The 23,406-nt window shown below is 51.1% G+C and overlaps 2 protein-coding genes across 7 annotated transcripts in view; one reads left to right on the plus strand and one right to left on the minus strand.

Annotated features, from left to right (window-relative positions):
• The window catches only part of KIAA1522 (KIAA1522 ortholog), a 72,988-nt gene extending 64,668 nt beyond the window's left edge, over positions 1-8,320 (plus strand). For all 4 annotated transcript variants that reach the window (XM_058195440.1, XM_058195441.1, XM_058195442.1 and 1 more), the window contains exons 6-7: positions 751-3,804; positions 6,085-8,320. In XM_058195440.1, the coding sequence (XP_058051423.1) occupies positions 751-3,804; positions 6,085-6,107 (3,077 nt within the window). In that variant the 3' untranslated portion in view covers positions 6,108-8,320. The remainder of the gene's footprint in view (positions 1-750; positions 3,805-6,084) is intronic.
• A 2,832-nt stretch (positions 8,321-11,152) lies between these two features.
• YARS1 (tyrosyl-tRNA synthetase 1) overlaps positions 11,153-23,406 on the minus strand; it is a 32,914-nt gene continuing 20,660 nt past the window's right edge. For 2 of the 3 annotated variants that reach the window (XM_058195446.1, XM_058195445.1), the window contains 5 exons: positions 18,548-18,683; positions 17,029-17,126; positions 16,730-16,923; positions 16,485-16,626; positions 12,367-12,695 (listed from right to left, as the gene is read on the minus strand). In XM_058195446.1, coding sequence (XP_058051429.1) covers positions 12,585-12,695; positions 16,485-16,626; positions 16,730-16,923; positions 17,029-17,126; positions 18,548-18,683 — 681 coding nt within the window. In that variant the 3' untranslated portion in view covers positions 12,367-12,584. Of the gene's footprint in view, positions 12,696-16,484; positions 16,627-16,729; positions 16,924-17,028; positions 17,127-18,547; positions 18,684-23,406 lie in introns of all 3 variants that reach the window. The other variant, XM_058195444.1, reaches the window with a different exon arrangement.

Here is a 23,406-nt window from a genome sequence, read left to right on the forward strand (position 1 = left end):
AGGGGGCTTTGCACAGAGAATGCTTGGCACAACTAAATTGGGGCTGAGCAGCCTGTGGCTCACCTTGTCATGGAAACCCTTTCTAAGCATATGACATGAACTAGGCCTGTGATGCCAAACCTATGGCACGTGTGCCCGAAGTGGCACGCAGAGCCATGTTGCCTGGCGTGCACAGCATTGCCTGTTCCTCTTCTGGGTTTCTGGCACACATGCGCCGATCAGCTGGCCTTTGTGCGTGCGGCAGTGCTGGAAACCGGAAGAGCTGGGCTTCCATTTTCTGGTGTGAGAATGCGTGCTGGCCAGCTGGGCTCAGTTGTGCATAATCAGGGCCAGATTTGCACTGAGCCAAAGTCAAAAGCACAGCTGGCTGAGTTTATGCAACATGTGTAGAGCTGTGCTGGTGCAGTGGTTAGAATGCAGTATTGCAAACTAACTCTGCATTCCACTACCAGCAGTTCGATCCTGACCAGCTCAAGGTTGACTCAGCCTTCCCTCCTTCTGAGATCAGTAAAATGAGAACCCAGATTGTTGGGGGCAATACACCAACTCCGTAAACCTCTTAGGGAAGGCTGTAAAGCAGTCCAAATGCTCTTGCTATGCCAAGCCAAGACCAGCTGTGATCTTGGAACTGATGTAGGTCCCTCCTGTGTTGAGTGAGAAGGGGCCGGCAGAGCAGTGTCCAGCCTCAGCCCAGTCATTGCTTCCTCAGTTCTGTCTTGCATTGGTGCCCATTTGTCTTTCTGCCCACAGGTCTGAGCAACGGGCGTGACTCCACGAAACGTCCTGGCAGCATTGCCGTCAGAGCCGGCCCAACCCCACAGCCCCTGGTGAATGGCAGCCAGTTGCCCGGTCCTGCCATCCAGATCCCCACCATCGATGGGAAGCCTCTAGCCACCGCCCTTCCCGAGCAGGGGCCCCGCATCTCCCTCCAGGCTCTCGAGGCCCGTGCCTCAGAGGCTGCCCTCCAGCAGCACATTAGCCGCGTCTACTACGACGACTCGGTGCTGGGCCACAAGACAGCAGCCAAAGTATCTCCTGTGGCCAGGCCCAAGTCCCTGGCCGTTCCCTGGATGACCACCCAGCCCAGTTCTCCCGAGCTGCTGAGCCCGGTCATGTCCATCTCGCCACAGGGCACCTACCTCTCGAAGATTATTCCCAACGCCATCTTGCCGCCCATGGTGGATGTCATTGCTCTGTCCTGCAACCGGGTGCGTACCCTCAGCCGCTGCAGCCTGGCCACCGCCAGCCCGGCCCTCTCGGTGCGCTCCACAGGTCACTTCCCCGCTGCCCCCCGCAGCCGCGAGCACTCCTCCTCCAGCGACAACTGGAGCCACTCGCAGTCCACAGAGACCATTGTCTCCAATGCATCCACCATCTCCTCTCACGGGGGCCCCAGCAGCCAGAAGGACGAGGCAGGGCCGAGCGGCAGGGACCCCCCCACAGGCAGGCCTGACTGGCTTGGTCCTTCCAGCCCTGCCAGTTCCAGGCAGGTCAGGGCCTCCCCGGCCTCTCCCAGCCTGCTGGGGGTGCGGGCAGGAGGGAGCAGCGGCCGAGCCTCACCCGCTTACAGCACCAGCAGCGTCGCCGAGGGCTCAGATGATGCAAGCGTGCGCAGTGACCGCTCCTCAACCCGGAGTGTCTCACTCCGGAAGATGAAGGTGGCCCCCTTGCCCCCCCGGAGGACCTATTCCTTGCACCAGAAGGCTCAGCAGCTGGAAGCCGAAGGGGCGCCCCGAGGAATGGGGCTGCCTCCCAAGCCGGAGCGGAGGCCCCACCGGGAAGGCGCCCAATGCCCCAGCCTGGCCAATGAGGATGATGTCTTCTCTCCCATCTGCCTGGGTGGGACCAGCAGCCTGCAGTCTTGCTTGTCGGACATCTCTCCCCGGAGCCCAGGGAGGGTCAGCCAACTGAGGGAGGCCGACAGGAATGAGGCCCAGGAGCCTGGCTCTCCCCACCACTTTGGCCGCACCATGTCTCCATCGAGTGGCTACTCCAGCCAGAGCGGCACGCCCACGCTGCACCCCAAAAGCCCCCTCCCTCACACCATGTCCCCGGGGAAGAAGAGACCGCAACCAAGGAAGCCGGAGCGTGTCTGCTCCCTGCAGTCCCCGGGACCCTCCCTCTCCTCCTCCTCCCTGACCTCCCTCTCCTCCTCGGCCTCTGACCCTGCGCCCCCGGAAGGGATGGCCGCACCCACCCCCAGCTCCCTCCTGGCCTCTTCTCTGGCCACCCCACGTTATGTGGACCACTTTGTCATCCCTCCGCATCCGAAGGTCCCAGCTCCCTTCTCCCCACCCCCAACCGAGCCAAAGAGCAAGGAAGGAACAGTGGCTGCCTTGCCCCCCAGCAGCCACCCCCCCCAGCATCCCAGCCCTCTCAACAAGGAGGGCTCACCCCCACCATCCCCTCCGCCGGCCTACCACCCCCCTCCGCCCCCTGTGAAGAAAGCCGAGCTGAATGCCGAGGACCCTGGAGCTGTGCTGGTTTCCCCCGAGGCTGAGGTGGGGGCTTCCACAGACCCCTTATGGCTCCCTCCACCCCCTCCCCTGCTGGATGAGCAGGATCTGTCCATGGCTGATTTCCCTCCACCAGACGAGGCCTGCTTCCTGCTGCCTCCCCCGCACTTGCAGCCGGAGTCCGAGGAAGCCCCCTCTTTGGATGCAGGGAGTGCTGAGGCCCCTCCAGAGCCCCAAGAAGCCACCACTGCAGGGCAGGGAGATGGAACGCCTCTCTCTTTTCCCACGGTGGTGTCCGCAAACTTCCTGCAGCCAGGAATTCTGCCCCAGCCGGCCCCAAGCACGGAGCCGTTTCCACTTCCCAAAGTCTCTCCAAGCGGAGAACTGTCCGTTTCTCAGCTGGGCTCCAGGCACCCCAATGCCTCAGGGGTTGCAGCGCCCTCCAGTCTGTCCCCACAGATTAAGAAGCCCCCCACCAGCTCCAATCCTGACCTCAAGAAGGAGCCTGCCACGCGCAGCAAGGCCACCTCGGTGCCCAAGGAGGATGCCAGCCTGCCCATCGTTACACCATCCCTGCTGCAGATGGTCCGCCTGCGCTCAGTCGACGTGGATGCCCATGGCCCCGGGATCAGTCCAGCCGGGACTGGATCTATGACCCCTGTAGAGTCCAGCAGAGCAAACTTGGCTGCAGATGGGAAGACTGGCCCCTTGGCCCCCCAGAAGCCTCTCCGCAAGTCCCTGTCCTTGAGGGGGGGCCAGCCTGCTTCCAAAGAGGGGCTCAACCCCCTGCACGAGGCTGTGCGCCTCAAGGCCTCCACCTTAACTTCCAGGGAAGCCATGAGTCTCGGAATGGCCGAGAGGAAGACCGGGAGCCGGGCGGCACTGCCAGGCAACCCTGCCGCCCTGGCTAGCAACGGCCCAGTGTCCCCACTCCACAAATCCCCCGCCTCCACCGCCAGCTTCATCTTTGCCAAGAGCCCGAAAAAGCTGGTCATCGAGACAGCATCCTCATCGGAGGCCCAGGCCAGCCTGCAGAAAAACTTGGTGGCTGAACTGATGACCGTCTCCAGCCAGCGATCCACAGCGGCCCCGGGGCTGCATCCGCAGGGCTTGGCCAAGACCCCCAAGTCCCAGAGGATCCCCCCTCCCATTGCCAAGAAGCCTTCTCTTGGGCCGGGGCGCAGGCACTCTCCCCTAAGCCCAAAGTCCTCCGGAGCCGAGGAACCGGCAGTTGAGGAGCGGACTAAGATGGCAGCCTCTGAAAACCAGACCCCTCCCCTGGAATCTAGCAATGGCAGCCCCCCAGCTGGGCCAGAAGACCAGTTGCGGAGAAGCCACAGAGCACAAGGTGAGTGGGTGGGAGACCCACAATCCCATGGGATGCCCTTCCTGTTGCAGGGGAGCTGGGAGGGGGGCGGTTGGGTGGAGCAGGAAGTCCCAGGGGCTGGACAGAGGTCCTTTCCCAGGGGTTGTGGTAGTGGGGCTTCGGCGTCTTACGCTGGTCTCAGGGTTTACGTGGTAGTTTCCTGCCAACTTTGAACCAGCTGTCCCTGGGATTTGGGAGTTGGCTGCCGTTGCTTCAGGGCATGCCAGTGTTTGGGGAAGTGGCAGTTCCTCCATTTCTGTTGAAATGGCCCTGGAGGTGGGCATTGTCTACTGCAGCACCATCACGAGTCATTTTGTGCTGCCCATGGGCTGCCTAGAGGGGACAGGAACCCGCTCACGCCCAGGAGGGTCTCGAAGCTTTTCCTGTCACTTGTTGAATTGGAGACTTTACATCCCTTGAAACTCGCTGCCAAAGAGGACTTGGGAAGCCCCGTGGAGCCTCCTCACAATTTGGAAAAGGTGCCATCAAGAGTTGCCAAGGGTGTAAATTGGTTGGGAAAACATCCCAGAATAAGGCAGTGACAAACCCTGTTGCTGCCAAGAAAATATGTGGGTTTGTCTGTAACACATCATAGAAGTAACCCCCCCCCCCGAATTCAGAGCCCTCCACCAAGGATGCTTGCAGAGCCAGGTTGGGGTCTGGGTACAGGGAAGAGACCAAGCAGAAGGTCACCTTCCTTGGACCCATTTGCCACTCAGTCAGAAAGCCAAGCGGACTCTCTGTACATCCAGACCAAGAGCCACCAAAAGAGGATAAGCAGATGGTTTCGCAGCCACACGTTGTCCCTCCCCATGACGTCCGAGGCCCACATGCCCTACTACACTATGGCTTGGTCCAAGCATGGTACGCCTGCTCGGCCATAAGGACTGAAGTCAATTACAGAATTCACATGTAGCCCAAAGAAGCCACTTTGGGTCTTAGCGCAGTAGCCAAAACACTTTTAGACACAGACTGAGGTCGGCATCCAGGTCCATGAATGGGACTCATGGGGTCAAGATTTTTTCCCCATGGCCACAGAAATCAGAATAGAGCTGGAAGGGACCTTGGAGGTCAGACAAGTCCCAGCTGTCAGAAAGTTTCTCCTTAAATCCTGGTTGCTTCTCTCCTTGATTCATTTCCAGCCGTTGTTTCTTGTCCTGCCTTTCAGTGCTTTGGAGAATAGCTTGACTGCTCCCTCTTTGTGGCAGCCCTTCAAATATTGGAATACTGCTATCATATCACCCCTAATTCTTCTTTTCTCTAGTCTAGCCAATCACAAATCCAGCAACCGTCCTTCATATGTTTTAGCCTCCAGGCCTTTGATCCTCTCAGTTGCTCTTCTTTGCACTTTTTCCAGAGTCTCAACAAACTGGAGGCAGCATTCTATGTGTGGCCTTACTAAGGCTTTATGAAGTGGTACTAATACTTCACGTGATCTTGATCCTATGCCTCTATTTATACAACCCAGGATTGCATTAGCTCTTTTTGGCAGCTGCCAGCCACGACTGGCTCATGTTCAAGTGATCCGTTCTCTAGGACACCAAGGTCCCTCTCACAGTTAAATCATGAGTAGCAAATTGCAGCTCTTAGACTTTGTTTCAGTAGAGGTGGTTCACACTTGTGATGGGGCTGAGCAAGTGGTCCTCTAAGTTCTGACGGTTGCAGGGTCCTGTAGCAATGCAATGGCTTTTTGCAACCTTCCCCAAGCAAAGTTAATGAAGGAGGAGTGGACAGGAAGTCTCAAGTTGTGACAGTAATTGGGGACTGCCTGAATTGCCCTCACTTAAGCCTGATCACACAAGGTTGTGCTTTATGACCAGCTTGCTTAGAGATGGAAATGTCACGCTCCGTTGCCATCATGAAGTAGAGACTCACTCCCTGTATCCGAAAAATCTTCCTGATGATAAAATCTGTACAATGGAACTTCCGCCTGGGGAGGTGGTGGGTTTTCCACCTCAAGACAGCAACCTCTCCTGGATGGTTTGATTGGCTTTCCTGCCCATTGCAGAGCTTCCATGCGGGGGGAGGGGGGCCTTCCTTATTTTCAGATGGGCATAAAGCTCCTTGCAGGTGGCACAGCCGCCATTTGGTCTGGTGCCAGGCTTCTCCTTGCTTCATGTGAGACGGGCAGCTATGTCAATCAAGAATAATCACAGTAACCAAACTTGGGCGGGGGCAGGCTTGGTTCCAGGCTCCTGAACTCCGCTGCAGAATCTCATGCTATTTCCGGGAAAGGAAAGTAACCTGAGTCTCTCGTTGCAGAAGCAAAAGAGGAGGTGGCGTGAAGGAGGACCCCGCCAGGTACCTTTGCCCGTAAGATACAGGGATTTAAAAAGAAAAATATTCTCAGGGACCTCTTGGGGCCAGAAGAGAAGCTTTGATGGTGGCGCCGAAGAAAACAACACCTTCGTCTCCCGTGGCCTTGATATTTATGCAACAGCGGGATTGGCTTGGATGTCCTCAGCAATGCGGTTCTTTTTAACCTGGGGACAAAGGGGAACGTCCCTTCCCACCCTCCCTCCTGTCTCTCCTGGGACTCAAACCTTGCATTGGTCCTGCTTGGTTTGGTGATGTTGAATTCCTCCCCCTCCCCCCGGTTTGGTGTGAGAAAACAGCTTAAGGTAGCATGAGGACAACTCGGTATCCGCAGGAAAGACGGTCAAAACTGGATCAGCTTGTTGCAGTCCCCTCACCCCCACCCCCAAGATGCCTTTTTAATGGGTTGCATTGTCGTTGCTGTTCAGTGTGCATTTGAGGAGTGGAGGAGAGGCATGGAAGCACTTTCTCAGATCACTGGGATTTGAGGAGGACGGCCATTGCGGGGAATTCCTGCTGAGTCTTTCTGGATGGTGCCGGGTCCCAGAAGAGGCTCCACTGGTATTTTGCTCTGGCTGTTGTAAACGGCCGATTCCAGGTAGGAGGTGCCTGTAGGGAACCTCCCTTGCCCACACCGGCTAAAGCACAAATGACAGTCTGGAAGATGGCGCAGCCGCCAAAAGACATGGATTTTTTCCCAGTCTCTCTTCACCTGTGACCTTAGGGAAGCCCTCCGGGGGAGTCGGGGGAGAATCTCAGAGCTGTCTTGCAAGGGACATGAGTAGTCAGCAGGCACCTGACACAATTGAGGCACACCGTTGAGGCTTGGCAGCCACTGGCGACTGTAGAATATAGCTCTCCACTGCCAAAAGAGCAAAAAAAACCCACTGCATTTTGCACCAAAACATTCCAGTCTCTGGTCATGAGGGCAGAGGTTCCACTGGAAAATTGGGTGACGGACCACTTTAGGCCAGACTTTCCTTCTCCCCCTCCCACCGAGAAATCCAAGTGATAATGTCACAGGGCGCCTCCACTTGTGTTTTATTTGTGGTGAATTTGCCCCTCCTTTACCCATGGGGACAGAGGTGCAGAGTAATTGGATCTGATGTACACACCCTTCTGTGGAGTGGCAGGGGCTGGGCGTGTAGAGAAGCAGCTCTTGGTAGAAGTTGGGGCGGTGGGGGGCGCAGGGGGCCCCAGATTCCATCCAGACTGGATGCAGAAACACTCGGTGGTGTGACTCAGGGTGTCCTGATCTGGCCATGAGGGTCTGCAGTCTTCTTGGGGTCTTCTCTCCCCCACCAGGCAGGCCAGCAGTGGCTCATCCTAGAGGTCTTTTTGGTACCCAGAACGCATTGAGGGCAGCCTCCACCATCCCGGGGGCCCTCCAGTGTCCAGATCACTTGCAATGCCTATGGTCTAGCCATACTGGCTGGGGAGGATGGGAGTTAGGGAGAGCTCGGCAGAAGCAGCTGTGGACCAGGGTGGTTTTGTGGCCTCCTGACACAAGTGCAAGAATAGGGCTGGGCATAGTCAACTATTCCAAGTAACAAGAGTCGACCTGGTCGACTGAGATGTTAGCAAATGGTGCTGACTCAGAGGGACCCTCTGCAGAAGGGCGAAGGGGGCACCAAGACCAGTGCCCTTCTCCTTTCCCAAACAACCACACGTGCCTGCAGCGGCAAATGCCCCCCTCAGCCCCTCAGCCCCAGGGCACACTGTGGGAGGCTTGCCACCATCCTCAAGGAGGTCAGGGTTTTAAGTTTGCACCAGAAGTCCAGCCGGACGTTGCTGGTGCAAATCCAGGGCTCTCTTCTTTGGCCGACGTGCCAAGAGCGGAGGGGAGAAAGATGGAGGTGGTGGTCACAGCCCCATCTTGCCTTTGGCTGCTCTCTGGAGAGCCAGCAGGGGAGGGGCTCACACCGCAAAGGAGACCAAAAAGCTCTGCCTGGTTTTGTCTCTCCCACCTAATCCCCCCCCCCACCGGTTGGCTTTGCTTTCTCTGTTCTGGGACAGCCGGAGCCGCTCTCTACACCTTGGAAAACCTTGGAGTCTGTTAAATTGATTTCCACTGTGGTGGGGAAAGGGATGGGTTGCTTTTTCTTTTTTAATGGTCAATTCTGTTTTAAAAAAAGATTAATGTGCATTTGTAAAATGACTGATTAAAAGCTTGCTTGCTGACTCTTCTTTCTTGTGATATGAGGAGAGGAAGGGCATGATGGGTGCCCCAAAAGGGGAGAAAGGAAGAGTGGGTGCCAAGGGCCACGAGATGCCAGCACCCTCCGGCTGCAAGGCTGTGGGAGGGGAGGTCAAAAAAGTCAAGATGGCAGGCATTGTGGTAATAATATATATTATAATATAATGATAAAATATAACAAGTAGAACAAAATAGGGACAACCTTTGGTGGGAAGGTAGCAGCATTCCGTGTGCCTTTAGCATTTCGTCATGCTGGCCACATGACCACGGAGGCGTCTTTGGACAGCGCTGGCTCTTCGGCTTTGAAACAGAGATGAGCACCGCCCCCTAAAGTCAGGAATGACTAACACGTATGTGTGAGGGGAACCGTTATCTTTTGGAGCATACAGAATCTCAGTTCTGAACAATGGTTATTTTAACTAAATAGAGAGGCAGAATAGCTGTCTTAATTTCAAAGGCTCCAGACAGCTATCGTGCTGCTTGGAAACTCCCCAAAACGGAGACAGTTGCCAAGTATTGGAAGGTTTGATATTAAACGTTAATGGATGTTTGCAAAGGGCCCTTCCGCCCCAAAGCTCAGCCTGATCTGGGGGCGCCAAGCAAGCCCCCGCTGACGTCTTTTTTGAGAAGGGCAACATCGTGAAAGAATTAATGGGTAAGGGGCTTCCAAGGGCAAGGCGTAATCATGCTGTTTCAACAGACTGGCTGCAAAGTCCTACCATCGTGGCAAAGCCTCTAATGACCAATTATGTCAACTTTTGTGTAGATGGAAACGTGGGTTAAACTACCTGTCCCGTGCCAAGCGTGGGTCACAGACTTAAGCATTTCCACCTCTGAGCCAACACTCCTGATGTGGGCTTGCTTAATTTAATTTTTGCATCAGCAAAGGCAGAGTTTAGGTCCTGAAAACCAAGAGAGAGCTGGAGTTCCAGCCCAGTCTGGGTGACCTTCGGCCGGGCCCTCCTGGGAAGGTGGCAAGGACAAACGGGCAGCAGCAGGCGGCTGCTAGGAGTCTGTGTTCATTCACTTGGAAGGAAATGGAAACGGCTAGTCCTCCACTTACAAATGGTTCGTTTAGGGACTGTTCAAAGTTACAACAGCACTGAAAAAGGGATTTATGACTTTCGCAGGAATCTCCTTTTGCAATCTTCTGACCTGCAAGGTCAGTGGGGAAGCAGATCCACTTAACAACCGTGCTACTAACTTAAGTGCAGTGATCTACTTAACAGCTATGGCAAGAAAGGTCGTAAAACGAGGCAAAATTCACTTAACTGTCCTGCTTAGCAACAGAAATCTTGGGTCAGTTGTGGTCATACGTTGAGGACTACCTGTGCAAAAAGAGTCATGTGTTCTGGTTCCAATAGTTAAGGAGCACAGCCACTCTGGAGTTACTTAAGGGAACGAATATATTTCAGCCTCAAATGCTAAAAACTCAAAGGTTTATGCCAATTCGAGATTAACAAGCAAGCTCTGCATTTCCTCAAAAGGAAAGGATTATGTCCAATTGGCTCAAGTCTCAACTCCTGGTTTCTCCGGATAAATGCCGAGCCGAGTAAGAGTCCGAAGGGAGTGCTCTGGATTCCCTGGTCTTCTCACCATCCATCCATCCACCTCACCTTCTCCTTCGACTGAGCATCCCCTCCTATGTCAGCCTAAATTACTCTAGGATGTGCTGGCTGGGGAATGCTGGGAGTTGAAGTCCACCGAGTTTAAAGTTGAGAAATGCTACTCTAAGAGAAACTGCTGCAGGGCATAGCAGTCCAAACAACGATTTTCAAATCATGGTTCAAAAGTTTTGAGCCTTTCTCTTTTTTAATACCCAGCTTCCACAGCTGTATCTGGCTAGACCAGGGGGCTCAAACTTGATTTCAGCCACATCAGGTTGTCTTTGACCTGGGGGGGGGCGTGGCTGGGATGGGCGTGGCCAGTTTGACATCATTCATGTCAGGGGACACCTGTGGTGGTCCCCCCCCCCACATGAGTGATCCATTGTCTCCAACAGAGGGAGGCAAGACCAGGGAGTGCCAAACCCTTGTCCTCCAGAGGAGCTTTGCTGTCTGCTGGTGTCCAAATGCTAAGACAGGACTTCCCTTCCTTCCTTCCTTCCTTGCTCTCTTCTCATCTTTTCTTCTTTTTCTTCCTCTTTCCCTTTCCTGCCCCTTCTTTGATGCTCAAATGCAAAGGGGAAACATTTCTCCTTTTGGTTTTTTTTTTTTGCTTTTAGTTTGTTTTGCTAACTGTCAGCCACTGAAAACAGCTGGGCCTCATTTTTGGGCTGGACGAAGGCGGCCTCCTGAAGCCCTCTGCCAGCCCCATTTTCAGCCTGGGCGGCCCCTTGAAGCCCTCTGCCAGCGAAAATGGAGCTGGGGGCTGGGAAGTGGCCCCACAGGTTCCATTTTTGCTGGCAAAGGCACTGGGGGCCGGTCCTTCCCTGTTTCCATGGCTGCTCCATGGGCCAGGATCAAGCACCCCGCGGGCCTAGAGTTTGACACCTGTGCACTAGACTGTTCTTAGTGGCACCTTAGAAGGTGGAAAGCAGAAGGCTGGTCTGCCAGGAAGATACTTTAGCACCGAGGTAAAAGATGCTTGTGTCCCTGTCCAAAAACGCCCAAACTGACCAGTGTGTTGGCAGAGAGGCTGCAGCACATAAGGTGGGCCTGGCTAAAGGGCCAGTCTAGGCTATGAGCATCTAGCCACTCCAGTGCATTAGAAAGGATTTGCTGCTTGCCAAGGTGGCAGAAGCTCTAGAAAAACGGCGTGTAGAGAGTGAAAGGGGGTGGGCTCAACGGGGGGGGGGGGGGGCGGGTGGCCTGCCTGGGCAGAGACTGCAGTTTGCTGCGGCCCCTCCTCCTCCTCCCTGAAATGACAGCCTTTCTCTCAGGGTGAGTAGGCAGGGAGGGCCCAACACCTTTTTACAGATGTTATGAGTGCGAGAGCATTTACTTGCTGGTGGGTATAAAAAAGTGAGCCAGTAAAGTGGCTTATGAAGTGGATCAAACAGGTGAGGGCTGAGAGCAAGGCCGGCTGCCACAGGCAGAAAACAGCAGCGAGGCGAACAGGTGGGCATAAACTCCCCACTCTTATGGCTTCAACTTCCTTCCCTGTCTTAGTCACCTTCCCAGCAGTGGGTAGCCTTTCTTTTCACAAAAAGGGAGGCACATACCAAGCTACAGGTAGTCCTCGACTTATGACCAGCCGCTTAATGGTCATTCAAAGCTACTACAGATTCCCCCCTCTCCCCAAGTACTTACCATCTAATTCCAACAGCCCTCCTCCCCCATGGTCATGTGACTGCATTTGAGAGACCTGGCAATTAGCCCACATTTATTGCTACGTGTTGTGTCTGGTGCAAAAAAAAAGGTAACCGGGTTACAACTGTCATGGTTTGCAAATGGTAACGGGCAGGTCCTATTAAGAGTCGTAAGTTGAGGACTACCGTTATTCAAATGCTTTAGGTATCACTGGTCCCAAATATTCAGGCCTTTGGCCTGCCTTTTTCTGCAAACTGCTTGCATCTTATTTCTGGATTTGACCTTGTGTGGCCTAACAAAATTGTTTTCTAAATACAGTTTGAGCAAACATTCTAGAGGAAACAAAACCCTTTTCTGTCTTTTGCCCAGAAACCAATCAAGTTTTAATTTCTGGAGCACCACTGATCACTTACAGCTGGGGGTGCCCAAGTCTGGCAACCGCATTTATAGAACAAGCCAAGGCACGACCAGTTCACCTGAAAAGGGAGCACTGTATTTGGAGGCAAAGATGACAAATGTTTCATGACAGGCCCAACTGGTCTGCTCCTCCGAGGGAGCTCTCCTTCCCTAGCCCGGATTTGAACTCAACAGAAGCAGCAGAGGAGGAGGAGAAAAAAGGCCTCCCCTGTCGGCCGAACGGAAAGCTGCTGCAGCCGTCTGGGGGAAGCAGCTCCCTGCAGAGGGAAGATCCGTCTTGAGGGGAGGTTGGGGGTCTCCTGCTGGATTTGACAGAAGCAGCTTTGGTCACCGTCACCAGTCAGTGAACGGAAGCAACTGCCTCCTTCTCCTGCAACAGAGGGACCTCGGTCACGTTGGGAGAGAAGGAACCGCGGGGGCCCGTCCCTGCTGGAAGCGGTCTTCCTTCCCCATTGGACGGAGGCCTGGAGGCCCAGCCAGTTCATGATTTCTTGGGTCAAGTGCATCTGCATGATGGAAGCACAGAGGAAGAGAGATGGGCAGGAAATGGGAGGGGGGCAGGAGGGGGGCAGGCTGGGGCTCTAGCGGATGCTGCCCCCTTTCAGAGATTTGCACGTCAGGTTCCCCAGAGCAGTCATGAGATTCTTCCCCTTCCACTGGGCCACAAAATTCTCAGAAATCTGGAGGTCGGCCTGAGAAGAAAAAGAGAAGGTAGCGCCAGGCTCAGCATCAAAGACCGACTGTTCCTAAGCACATTTGCTTAAAAGGTCCAGAGCTGCCAGGGGTTCTTCTACCTGGCTCGCCCCAAAGGTCCTTTTTCAGGAGGCAACTGGACTTTCTTTTTCTTTTGAAGCAGTTTCACTTCTCATCCATGAAGCTTCTTCAGCTCTGACAGGACAGTGGGGAATGGAAGGATTTACTGTCTATTCCTTGCAGATAGCTGGTCATTTGCATCCTTTTAGAGAGTCGTTGAAGCACTTGGAGGAATATAAATCCTTCCATTCCCCACTGTCCTGTCAGAGCTGAAGAAGCTTCTTGGATGAGAAGCAAAACGTCTTCAAAAGAAAAAAACAAGAAAGTCCAGTTGCCTCCCGAAAAAGCTCCTTTGGGACAACCATGACATGGATGACTGAGAATCTCTACAGACTTCTATCTGGGTCTTTTACCGAGTCAGTGAGCTCGGGAATTAAAAATCCAACAGAACAAGAGAGGTCCCTAGGCAACACACACACACAAGCACCCGCAGGCTAGTACTCACTGCTCTCTACTCCACTTTTTCCCATTGCTACTACACCTCCTGCTCCTGCTGGGTCCTCCTGCCGGAGAACAGTCTCCTTCTATTTCCTTTAGGCTGCTTATTTTCAGAGGAAACCTCCCCACCACCTTTGGCTGCCTCTGCTCAGCTTTTGTAGCCACCCTCTGTGCTGGGGAGGAAGAGGCCTGAAGAGGACCAGGCAACAGCAGCACAGGGGCCGGCCATCCTGTAGGCAGCCTCTCCTCACAAAAGCACCACGTTGCAACATGTGGGTGGTGTACCATTTGAATCTCAAGGCCCCCCTCGCCCCTCAAAGCCCACTGAGCGATGCGGGTGAGTGGGCCTGCCTTGGTCCAACTTTTGGAGAAAATCAAATGCAGAAACGCGCCAAAGAATTCCAGGCGATCTTGGGGAAGGCAGGAAAGAGCCATTTCAGGAGGGGCCTGGAGAAGGGACTACGTCCAGAGATTTAAGCAGCTGTGAGAAAGAAACTCAAAATAACTTTGTTTAGCGTCTGACCTTCTTCCAAATATTCATCCGGATATGTTGTGGACTAAAGTTGTTTTGTGCTTGTTGCCTTGGCAGTGGAGCGGGCATAACTTCATCAAGCTCATCTTCCTTCTCTTCTACAATTACATTAAAGCTGCCTATTGATGTCAGCTGCTGGAAGGACTCCAGAGGCCACATGAAGCCAGAGAGGCCTTCTAAGTTGGTGTGATGTATGTAGCTATTCTGATTTGCAATGAATAGATTCACTTTTATAAATTTCCCTAAATAATCAGCAAAGCACATTATGACCTAGCATGGTGTGAATATATAGAGACTCACATAAGGACTGGAAGGGACCTTGGAGGTCTTCTGGTCGAAACCCCTGCTCAAGGCAGGACACCTTATTCTATGCCAGACAAATGATGTGGAACACCCACAACTCCAGGAGACAGACTTTCCCACTGATTAATGGTTCTCAGGTCAGGAAATTTCTCCTGAGTTCCAGGTTGGATCTCCCTCTGACCAGCTTCCACCCATTGCTTCCTGACCTGCTTTCAGGTGCCTTGGAGAATAAGTCGACCCCTCTTCTCTGTGACTCTCCTCAAGAACTGGAAGACAATTACCATGTCACCCTTGGTCTTCCTCTTTGTTGGGCTAGACCAGTGGTAGTCAACCTGGTCCCTACCGCCCACTAATGGGCGTTCCAGCTTTCATGGTGGGCGGTAGGGGTTTTGTCCAATACTGAGGCACTTTCCTTTTTTTTTTTTAATTTGAATTTATATCCCACCCTTCTCCGAAGACTCAGGGTGGCTTACATTGTGTAAGGCAATAGTCTCATCCTTTTTGTATATTTATATACAAAGTCAATGTCAGCCTCCACTCCAATCTTCACATCTTTTTGTACTCCTTATATTCAGTTTTTAGATAGCATGGGATTTTATTTCTAATATAAATAGCTCTTGGATTCAAGTTAAGTAGAGAGGGCCCTTTAAGACTGTCGGTCTGACATAATTAAGGGGGGAGGGGAGATTAATGTTTTGAATTCAACAGGAATGTTTGAGCGCGAACTCTAACGGACATTGCATTCCTGATATGATTGACAGCCAGAGACCTGCGGAAGAAGATTACCACGGGACCCCGGGAAGGAGCTGGCACTGGACCAGACCTGATGATCTCTTGGGGAAGAGGAGGGAGAAACAGGGGGGATATAGATTGTTAGCCATATTTTGTCTCAGATTCAACTTTATACTGCTGCAATCAAGATGTACCTAGTAAAAGTACTTTTCTTTATTTTCAAATGAAGTCAAGGTGTATTCTTTCTTAGATATAATCAGAGGTAGCCTGACAGTCAACTTATTGCCTCCCCAACAATCTGGGTCCTCATTTTACCTACCTTATAAAGGATGGAAGGCTGAGTCAACCTTGGGCCTGGTGGGACTCGAGCCTGCAGTAATTGTAATTGCAGGCAGCTGTGTGTTAATAACAGGCTGCATTAGCAGCCTGAGCCACTTCCCAGCCCTATTAAAATTTAATTTAATTTAATTGACTTTTAAAAAAATTTTCATAGCATTATTTAAAATAATTTCATAGCATTAGGTTTTCATAAAATTCCCTGTGACAATTTAAATTTCTGAAAATATACTATTTGTATTGCCCGTGTATAAGTTTAGTTCACGTTACCTAAGTGAAACTAAATGGCGCTACAGGGCAACCACAAACAAAAGAGCCTCGTCCCAGAATAGCTTACGCATCTCCCCCCACACCACCCAGCTGTAACAGACAAGCAGAGCTGGTAGCCGGCGCGCCCCCCACAAACCCAATCCACGATGCACGAGAGGCATGCGCAGACGATGATACATGGCGCATTACTGTGGAACCAGTGGGCGGTTAGAAAATTTTACTACTAATAGAGATACAAAAGTGGGCGGTAGGTATAAAATGGTTGACTACCCCTGGACTAGCCACACCTAGTTCCCTTAACCGTTTATTGTATAGCTTAGCTTCCAGCCCCCTCATCATCTTTGTTGCTCTTCTCTGCACACTTTCCAGGGTCTCAACATCTTTGTTATATTGTGGGGACCAAACCTGGATGCAATATTCCAACTGTAGTCTTACAAGTGCAGTATAAAGTGGTGCTAACACTTCACCTGATCTTGATTCTCTCTCTCTGTTGATGTATCCTAGGACTGTGTTGGTTTTTTGGCAGCTGCACCACCGCTGGCTCATACGTAAGTGATTGCCTACTAGGACTCCTAGATCCCTCTCACAGTTACTATTGTTACCTCCAATATTTAACCTAATTATTTCTTCAATCTGCCATTGAACATGCATCAAGAATGGATCAAGACATCCAACCTCACCGCCCTTTTTCCAGAGCTAGAAATAATGCCATTCAGTTTTTCCAGTGTCTCCCTCTCTTACACTTCCCTTCTCCTCCATGAAGAGAGCAAAAAATTAATGGGCCACATAAAATGCTGAGATTCTTCAAAGAACGGATTTGGCATCACTGAAAAGCAGACATCTTCAGGCTGTTCTTCCCTAGGAAATGGATTAGCACCAGTCTGCAATAGGCAGCCCCATGCAGAAGGCCAAGCTCTTCCAACTGCTCCCAAGGCCTCCTGCAAAAGCTGCTCCAGCACACCTGGGCAAGGAGGGTTGTTTGAGTTGCTGACCCCCAAGTTGGATGCTGCTTAGGACTCTGGGCACATTTGCTCCAAGACGGAGCTTCTCCGCTTACCTGCAACTTCTCAAATACTTTCTTCTTGGGCTTCAGCTCATCATCCGGTTGGCCATTCTCAAAGCCTTCTACAAACACTCGTTCTCCAGGACAGGAGCCTGCTGGGGGGTCCAAGGGTTCTACTTGGCAGGGATCTCCAGAGCTGAGAAGGTGATGGAGAAAGAAGGCACCCATAGGAGAACTTGAGCACCATGTGCAAGATGCTTCCAGCTCTTCCACCCTGCCCCACTCCTGCCTTTGCCAACCTGAAAGCGCAGAGCAGCATGGCCTGGGACTCCACTCCCCGCATCTTCTGGGGCTTCATATTGCACACCAGGACCACCAGCCTATCCTGCAGCTCTTCCTTGGGCACAAATGCCACCAGACCACTGACCACTGTTCGAGGTTCGGCCTCCCCCACGTCAATTTTCTCCACGTACAGAGCATCGGCATCGGGATGCTGTAGGCATCAGATGGGAACATCAGGGACCAGCCGAGGGGCACCCAGTGGGACAGATGCAACTCTTAACAGCACCCACCAAGGGGAGCATTAAAAGCACCTTACCTTTTCCACACTGAGCACTTTGCCAACCCGGAGATCCACTCGGGACGGGACAACTTCCTCGGAGTCAGAGTTCTTTGTGCAGCCTTTCATAGCAGATTCTGCAAGCACATAGCAGACAAAAGAAAGAGAAGGTGTGGACTTATAAAGTGGTTCTAATACTTCACGTGATTTTGATTCTATGCCTCTGTTTATACAGCCAAGGATTATATTAGTTTTTTTGGCTGCTGCCGCCCATGGCTGGCTCACCTTTAAGTGATCGTTCACTAGGACTCCAAGGTCCCTCTCACAGTTACTGTTTTGAGCCACGTTTCGCCTAATCTATACTTGTTTTTTCCTGCCTAGGTGTAAAACTTTGCATTTCTCCACATTAAATTTCATTTTGTTGGAAAGGGCCCATTGGTCAAGTTTGTCAAGATCTTTTTGGATCCTGAGCTTGTCTTCTGGGGTGTTGGCTATTCCTGCCAGCTTAGTTTCATCTGCAAATTTGATTAGTTCCCCTTCTATTCCCTCATCTAAGTCATTTATGAAGATGTTGAAGAGTCCTGGGCCTAAGACAGAACCTTGTGATACCCCACTGCTTACTTCCCTCCCTGCAGCTGTAGTACCATTAAGGACTACTTGTTGAGTATGGTTTGTCAGCCAGTTACAAATCTATCTGGTGGTGATGCTGTCTATGCCACACTTTTCTAGTTTACCAAGTTGTCCAATTCTAGTTGATTCAAGAATTTAAAAATTTGGCGCAAAATAATGATTGAAATGAATCATTTTCTAAATGACAACTTTTCACAGTCCTAGCAAACTTCCTAATCTCTCCCACAAAGTTTGGGTTAATAGAAAGCCTAAAGACTAAAGCCAGGTTTAAAAATATAATTTTTGCTCTTTTGTAGCATGCTACTTTAATCTGTAACCCTGCTGGCATAAGCTGGAAGGTTTGTAAGAAAATTGGCACATCTTACAATCTTTGATAGAAACATTCTCTTGACCAAAAGTTTGGAAAAAAGGGAGAGAAACCCATTGAATAATATTCTACAATGAACCCTGTTGTTGGTACATTGTACATTATTCCTAACACCTGTACACTGATACAACATATAAATGGATTCAATTCCTGTTGCCACTAAGTTTATTATTGCAAAACTGTAAGCACATCTTTCTTTGGATCAGTGGAGGACACCTTTGTCTGAAAAATGAACACAATAATGAACTTCAAAAAGACCTAAGATTCAGGATAAATGCAAATTATTTTTATTCTGAGTTGCTTTTCCTTGATATGCTTTCATTCTTGCTTTTGATTTTCTGACTTCAAATGAGAAATAAATAAATAAAGCTATGGAATATATCTTATTATTGTTCACAAGCTGGTTCCTACAAATGCTGCATCCAAAGAGCCTCATCCCACATGTTGTGCAATCCCAGCCAGCAAAGGCCAGAGAAGCAAGATGCAAGCAAAAGCCTCGATCCAGCCGCAGCTTGTATTTTGCCCACATGGCAGGCCAGCTCCTATTCCCATGGCCCTTACTTGCTGTGGAGGGATCAGGATATGCGCGGCTGGCAAGTTTCTTCATTTGTGAGCTGCTGAACTTCTCTCTGATAGGATCCAGGAGCTTATTCAAGGCCACCTCTATGGAGTTCTTCAAGTCTCCCGGATGGACAACCTGATCGCAAGATCAAAGCAGCAGAACACATTAGTCTTTCTCGGACACCATCTCTCTGAGCAACACCCAGCTGTGTGCTGCCACTGCTGATCCTCAGTAGGGCTGCCTCCCGTCTGAACAGCAGGGACAATGAAGGACAGCACTTGACAAAAGAGAAATGGGCATCTTCACATTCAAGGGCCCCTGCCAGAAGGCTAGTAATTTATTTATTTGTTAAATATATTTGCCCCTGTCTTGCCTTAGGACACTTAGGTGGCTTACAATAATAAAAAGGAAGAAAAATGAAAGGCATTTAAATAGAACAGAAGTAAAATAATAGCATTATAAAATAAACAATGACAAAGGAACACAATGAGAATACATCATCAATATGACAACCAAAAAGATGGACAGGTGAAGATCAGAGAGCAAGGGTGGGGGGAGCTGGACATCAACCCAGAAGCCCCCTCCAGCATGGAACTCCCTCCCTACTGGGCCCCCAGGATGGCAAAGCCAGGTCTTCAGGCTCTTGCGGAAGGAGAGGAGGTCAGGGGGTGTTCTTGCCTTAGAGGGCAGGACGTGTTGTGGCTCCAGCCCCTGAACCTGACCCCATGCCCGAAAGTGACTCTGAGAGTGAGGGGGAAGGGCCGGTAAGGCTTACCTCACGAGCACCAATTCCTTTGGCCCAGCTCCAGGAGCCAGAACCAGGCCAGTCGAAGGACGTAATGAGGCGACATCCCCTGAATTCCTCCCTTCCTCAAGCTACGCCTATAGACGCAGCTGATAACCATACTAATCAAGCCTGGACCGACCTGCGCTTCAGAAGATTAGAGAGGCGTCGTCAAAGGGAAGGGTGGGGCAGGAGCCCCACTCCACAGGATATATAAGGAGCTTTAGGACTGCTCTCACTTCTATGGGAAGCAAATTAGCTGAACCGTGTCGAAGTGAGCTGAAGTCTTAATCTGTTTGAACTTTTTTTTTTTTTAATTTGAATTTATATCCCGCCCTTCTCCGAAGGCTCAGGGCGGCTTACATTGTGTAAGGCAATAGTCTCATTCTATTTGTATATTTATATATAAAGTCAACTTATTGTCCCCCCAACAATCTGGGTCCTCATTTTACCTACCTTATAAAGGATGGAAGGCTGAGTCAACCTTGGGCCTGGTGGGACTCGAGCCTGCAGTAATTGTAATTGCAGGCAGCTGTGTGTTAATAACAGGCTGCATTAGCCTGTTGAGCCACTTCCCAGCCCTTTTTGGCAGGCAGCTGCGTTTTCTCTGCCAGGACTGATAGGAGCCGTGACTGGCTGTAGGCCAGCTCGTTACTCCAAAGTGAGGACGGAGACAGAACAGGACGTTCCACAGGGGAGTGCTGTGGCAGAGAAGGCTCTTCTTCTGGATCCCGCTAGTTGGACTTCTTTGACTGACAGAATCAGAAGTAGGCTCTGCCAGCACAAGTAGGGCGGTCTTGTCCTAGGCCCTAGGGGGCCGAGGTAGTTCATCAGGTTGCCTGGACCTATTATGCGATTTAAAGGTCAGAAGCAACAGCCTGAACTGCCCCTGGAAGCAGACCGGGAGCCAGTGCGGTTCATGGAGCAGAGGTGTGAGATGGCCATCCTGGGGCCCCACAGACTGTGCTCACTGCCACCCTTTGCACTGGCTGAAGCTTCCCAATGGGCTTCGAGGGTTGCCCCGCGCAGAGCCCATTGGAGCAGTCCAGATGAGAGATGACCAGGGCTTGAGTAACTGAGTGCAGGGAGTCCTCCTGATGCAGGAAAAGTCGCGGCTGGCACACAAACCGGAGCTGTGCAAAAGCCCTCCTGGCCATGCCCGACAGCTGCTCTTCGAGCAGAAGACACGAGTCCAGGAGAACCCCTAGGTTGCAAACTGGGTCTGAATGGGGGGCGGGGGGCAGGGAGAACCCGTCCTGGACTAAGGATGACAGACACTCGGATCCCGAGGTTCCACTATTACTTAGCCAAAGGAGCCAGCGTTGTCCAAAGACACTTCTGTGGTCATGTGGTCAGCACAACTAGAAGCCGAGGCTCACAGAACGCTCTAATCGTACTTCCCTGCTTTCGAACTGCTTTTGGGCAAGAGCTGAGGCAAGAAACAAAAGCTCACCCCATCCTGTAGCATACAGGTCTCGAACCTGGGTTGTCAGCTTAATAATATAGAGAAGATTTTAAAAAGTACAGTATTTGTTCCACAGAAAAGTATTGTCTGATTAAGCAATAATAGCAATAGCAATAGCAATAAGCACTTGTATACCACTTCACAGCACTTTATAGCCCTCTATAAACAGTTTACAGTCAGCGTCTTGCCCCCAACAATCTGGGTCCTTATTTTACTGACCTTGGAAGGACGGAAGGTGAGATATGAACGGCCAAATTGCTGGCAGCTGGCAGTCAGCAGAAGTAACCTGCAATATTGCACTCTAACCACTGCACCACCGTGGCTCATCATAATTGGTTCGCAGCTTAGGCGTTCTCCTGCATGCATGGCTGTCGTTGGAAGAACACTTGACGGCCGTTGCCAGGGGAGCTTTTTATCAGGTTCGCCTGATCCGCCAACTGCGTCCCTTCCTGGACCGGGATTCGTTATGCACGGTCACTCATGCCCTCGTTACCTCCCGCCTGGATTACTGCAATGCTCTCTACATGGGGCTCCCCTTGAAGAGCACCGGGAGACTTCAACTGGTACAGAATGCGGCTGCGCAGGGGTGTTGTGTCTTGCCCGCTCTCACCGCAGCCGGGGTCTGCTTATCTGCTTCCGAACGCTGAAGAATGTCCTCCCGGCCCCAGCCCTGGCTCCATGCCCAGACAGGCTGAGGAGGGGGCATCTCCCGGCCCCAGCCCTGGCTCCATGCCCAGGCAAACGGAGCAGCTAGACCCCTCCCCCTCCTCCACAGCATGTGAGCCTGAGGAAAGTTTATTTCCAACAGCTGCTGATTGGAGTGACCCTCGCATCAGAAGACTGGATAGGCGGAGGCAACAGAAGGAAGGGAGGGGCAGGCCTTAATGAGTGCTGAGTCATGGAGCCACACCCCATGGCCTATATAAAGGATCTGCTTTCTGGCAGTCTCTGAGTCAGGCAAAGTCGAACTTATCTTGCTGAAGTCACTTTCTGGTCTCCTGCCTGCTCTGAGGACTTTGCTAGGACTTTGGGCAGAGCTGCAGAGGCAAGCCTGATTCGGATTTCCCTGACCCGGCCGTCAGCGGAGGAGTGGGACACGACAAGGGGATAGAGGGAGCGTCTCGGAGCTTCCATATAACACCTCTCCTACGCAAGCTGCACTGGTTGCCGGTGGTCTTCCGCATGCAATTCAAGGTGTTGGTGATCACCTTTAAAGCGCTCCATGGCATAGGACCAGGTTACTTACGGGACCGCCTACTGCTGTCAATAGCCTCCCATCGACCTGTGCGCTCCCACAGGGAGGGTCTCCTTGGGGTGCCGTCAGCTAAACAGTGTCGGCTGGCGGCCCCCAGGGGAAGAGCCTTCTCTGTGGGGGCACCTACACTATGGAACGAACTGCCTCTGGGGCTACGCCTTCTTCCCGACCTCCGGGCCTTTAAGCGCGAGCTCAAGACTTTTTTGTTTCAACGAGCAGGGCTGGCCTAAGAGTAATTTTTAATTGAGTGGTTTTATTACTTGTTATTTTAATATTCGGCCTTATGGTTTCAGATTTTTAAATTTCAAATATTATGTTTTAATTTTTGTATATGTCTTTTTAACTTGGCTGTAAACCGCCCTGAGTCTTCGGAGAAGGGCGGTATAGAGATGTAAATAATAAATAAATAAATAAATAAATAATACTACTACTTTGGAATTCTGGCTTGCTGGGACTGAGTAAGCCAGGTAGGGAACCCTCCTTGGCTGTTCTTTAAATACTCAACTCCCTGCACTCAACAAGGGGCTCACTGCAGACTGTTCAGGACTCAAAATGGTTAGTTAATAGTTTCACAGATAGTCCTCAACTTATGACCATAATTAACGCTGGAATTTTACAAACTTTTTTTCTGGCAATCATAAACAAACCCAGCTGTGGTTAAGCAAACCTGTTTTCCAAAAATGGGCATTTTTGCAGGAAACTGGAAGTAACCACTGAAAACTGGCAAAGCCCACCAAAAATCACAGTCTTATGACCATGAGACACGGCAAGTGGTCATAAATGCAAACCGGTTAGGAAAAACCTAAAATGCAATCACATGATTTCAGGCTTGTCTGAACTTTGAAATCTGGCTGTAAATAGCTCTGGGGAGATCCGTTGCAATAGTTGCTACGTGACCAGTTATTAAGCGAGGATTATCTTTATTGCAACATAGTAATATTGAAACAGAGAACTTATAAAAACTGGATACAATGGACTCTGTGTGCAGCAGTCCAAATTTTTTTGCTGCAAATTTACATTGTTTCCATAATGTCATTTATGTGGTGATGTTATCACACAAAGTACATAAATCTGCAAGAACCCCAACTTCAACTCAACAGATATTCTTGATTAGTGGACGCTCCACTCCACTGAACTGTTTTTATGTGTCCAAAAAGAGATTCTAGAGTTTCAGTCTTTCTCCCACTTTTTGTCATAGGAAATTGGAAAATGAAGGGGACAGAGGGATTGACAACTGAATAAACCGGATTCATTCTGATTTATTGAGAGAGATATTGAGCAATATGCACAATTTACCTGCTTATTTCCAATATGGTCGAATTCAAAAGCATTTCAATTTATTATATGCAAACTG

The sequence above is a fragment of the Ahaetulla prasina genome, chromosome 10, assembly GCF_028640845.1.
Source record: "Ahaetulla prasina isolate Xishuangbanna chromosome 10, ASM2864084v1, whole genome shotgun sequence".
Classification (NCBI taxonomy): domain Eukaryota; kingdom Metazoa; phylum Chordata; class Lepidosauria; order Squamata; family Colubridae; genus Ahaetulla; species Ahaetulla prasina.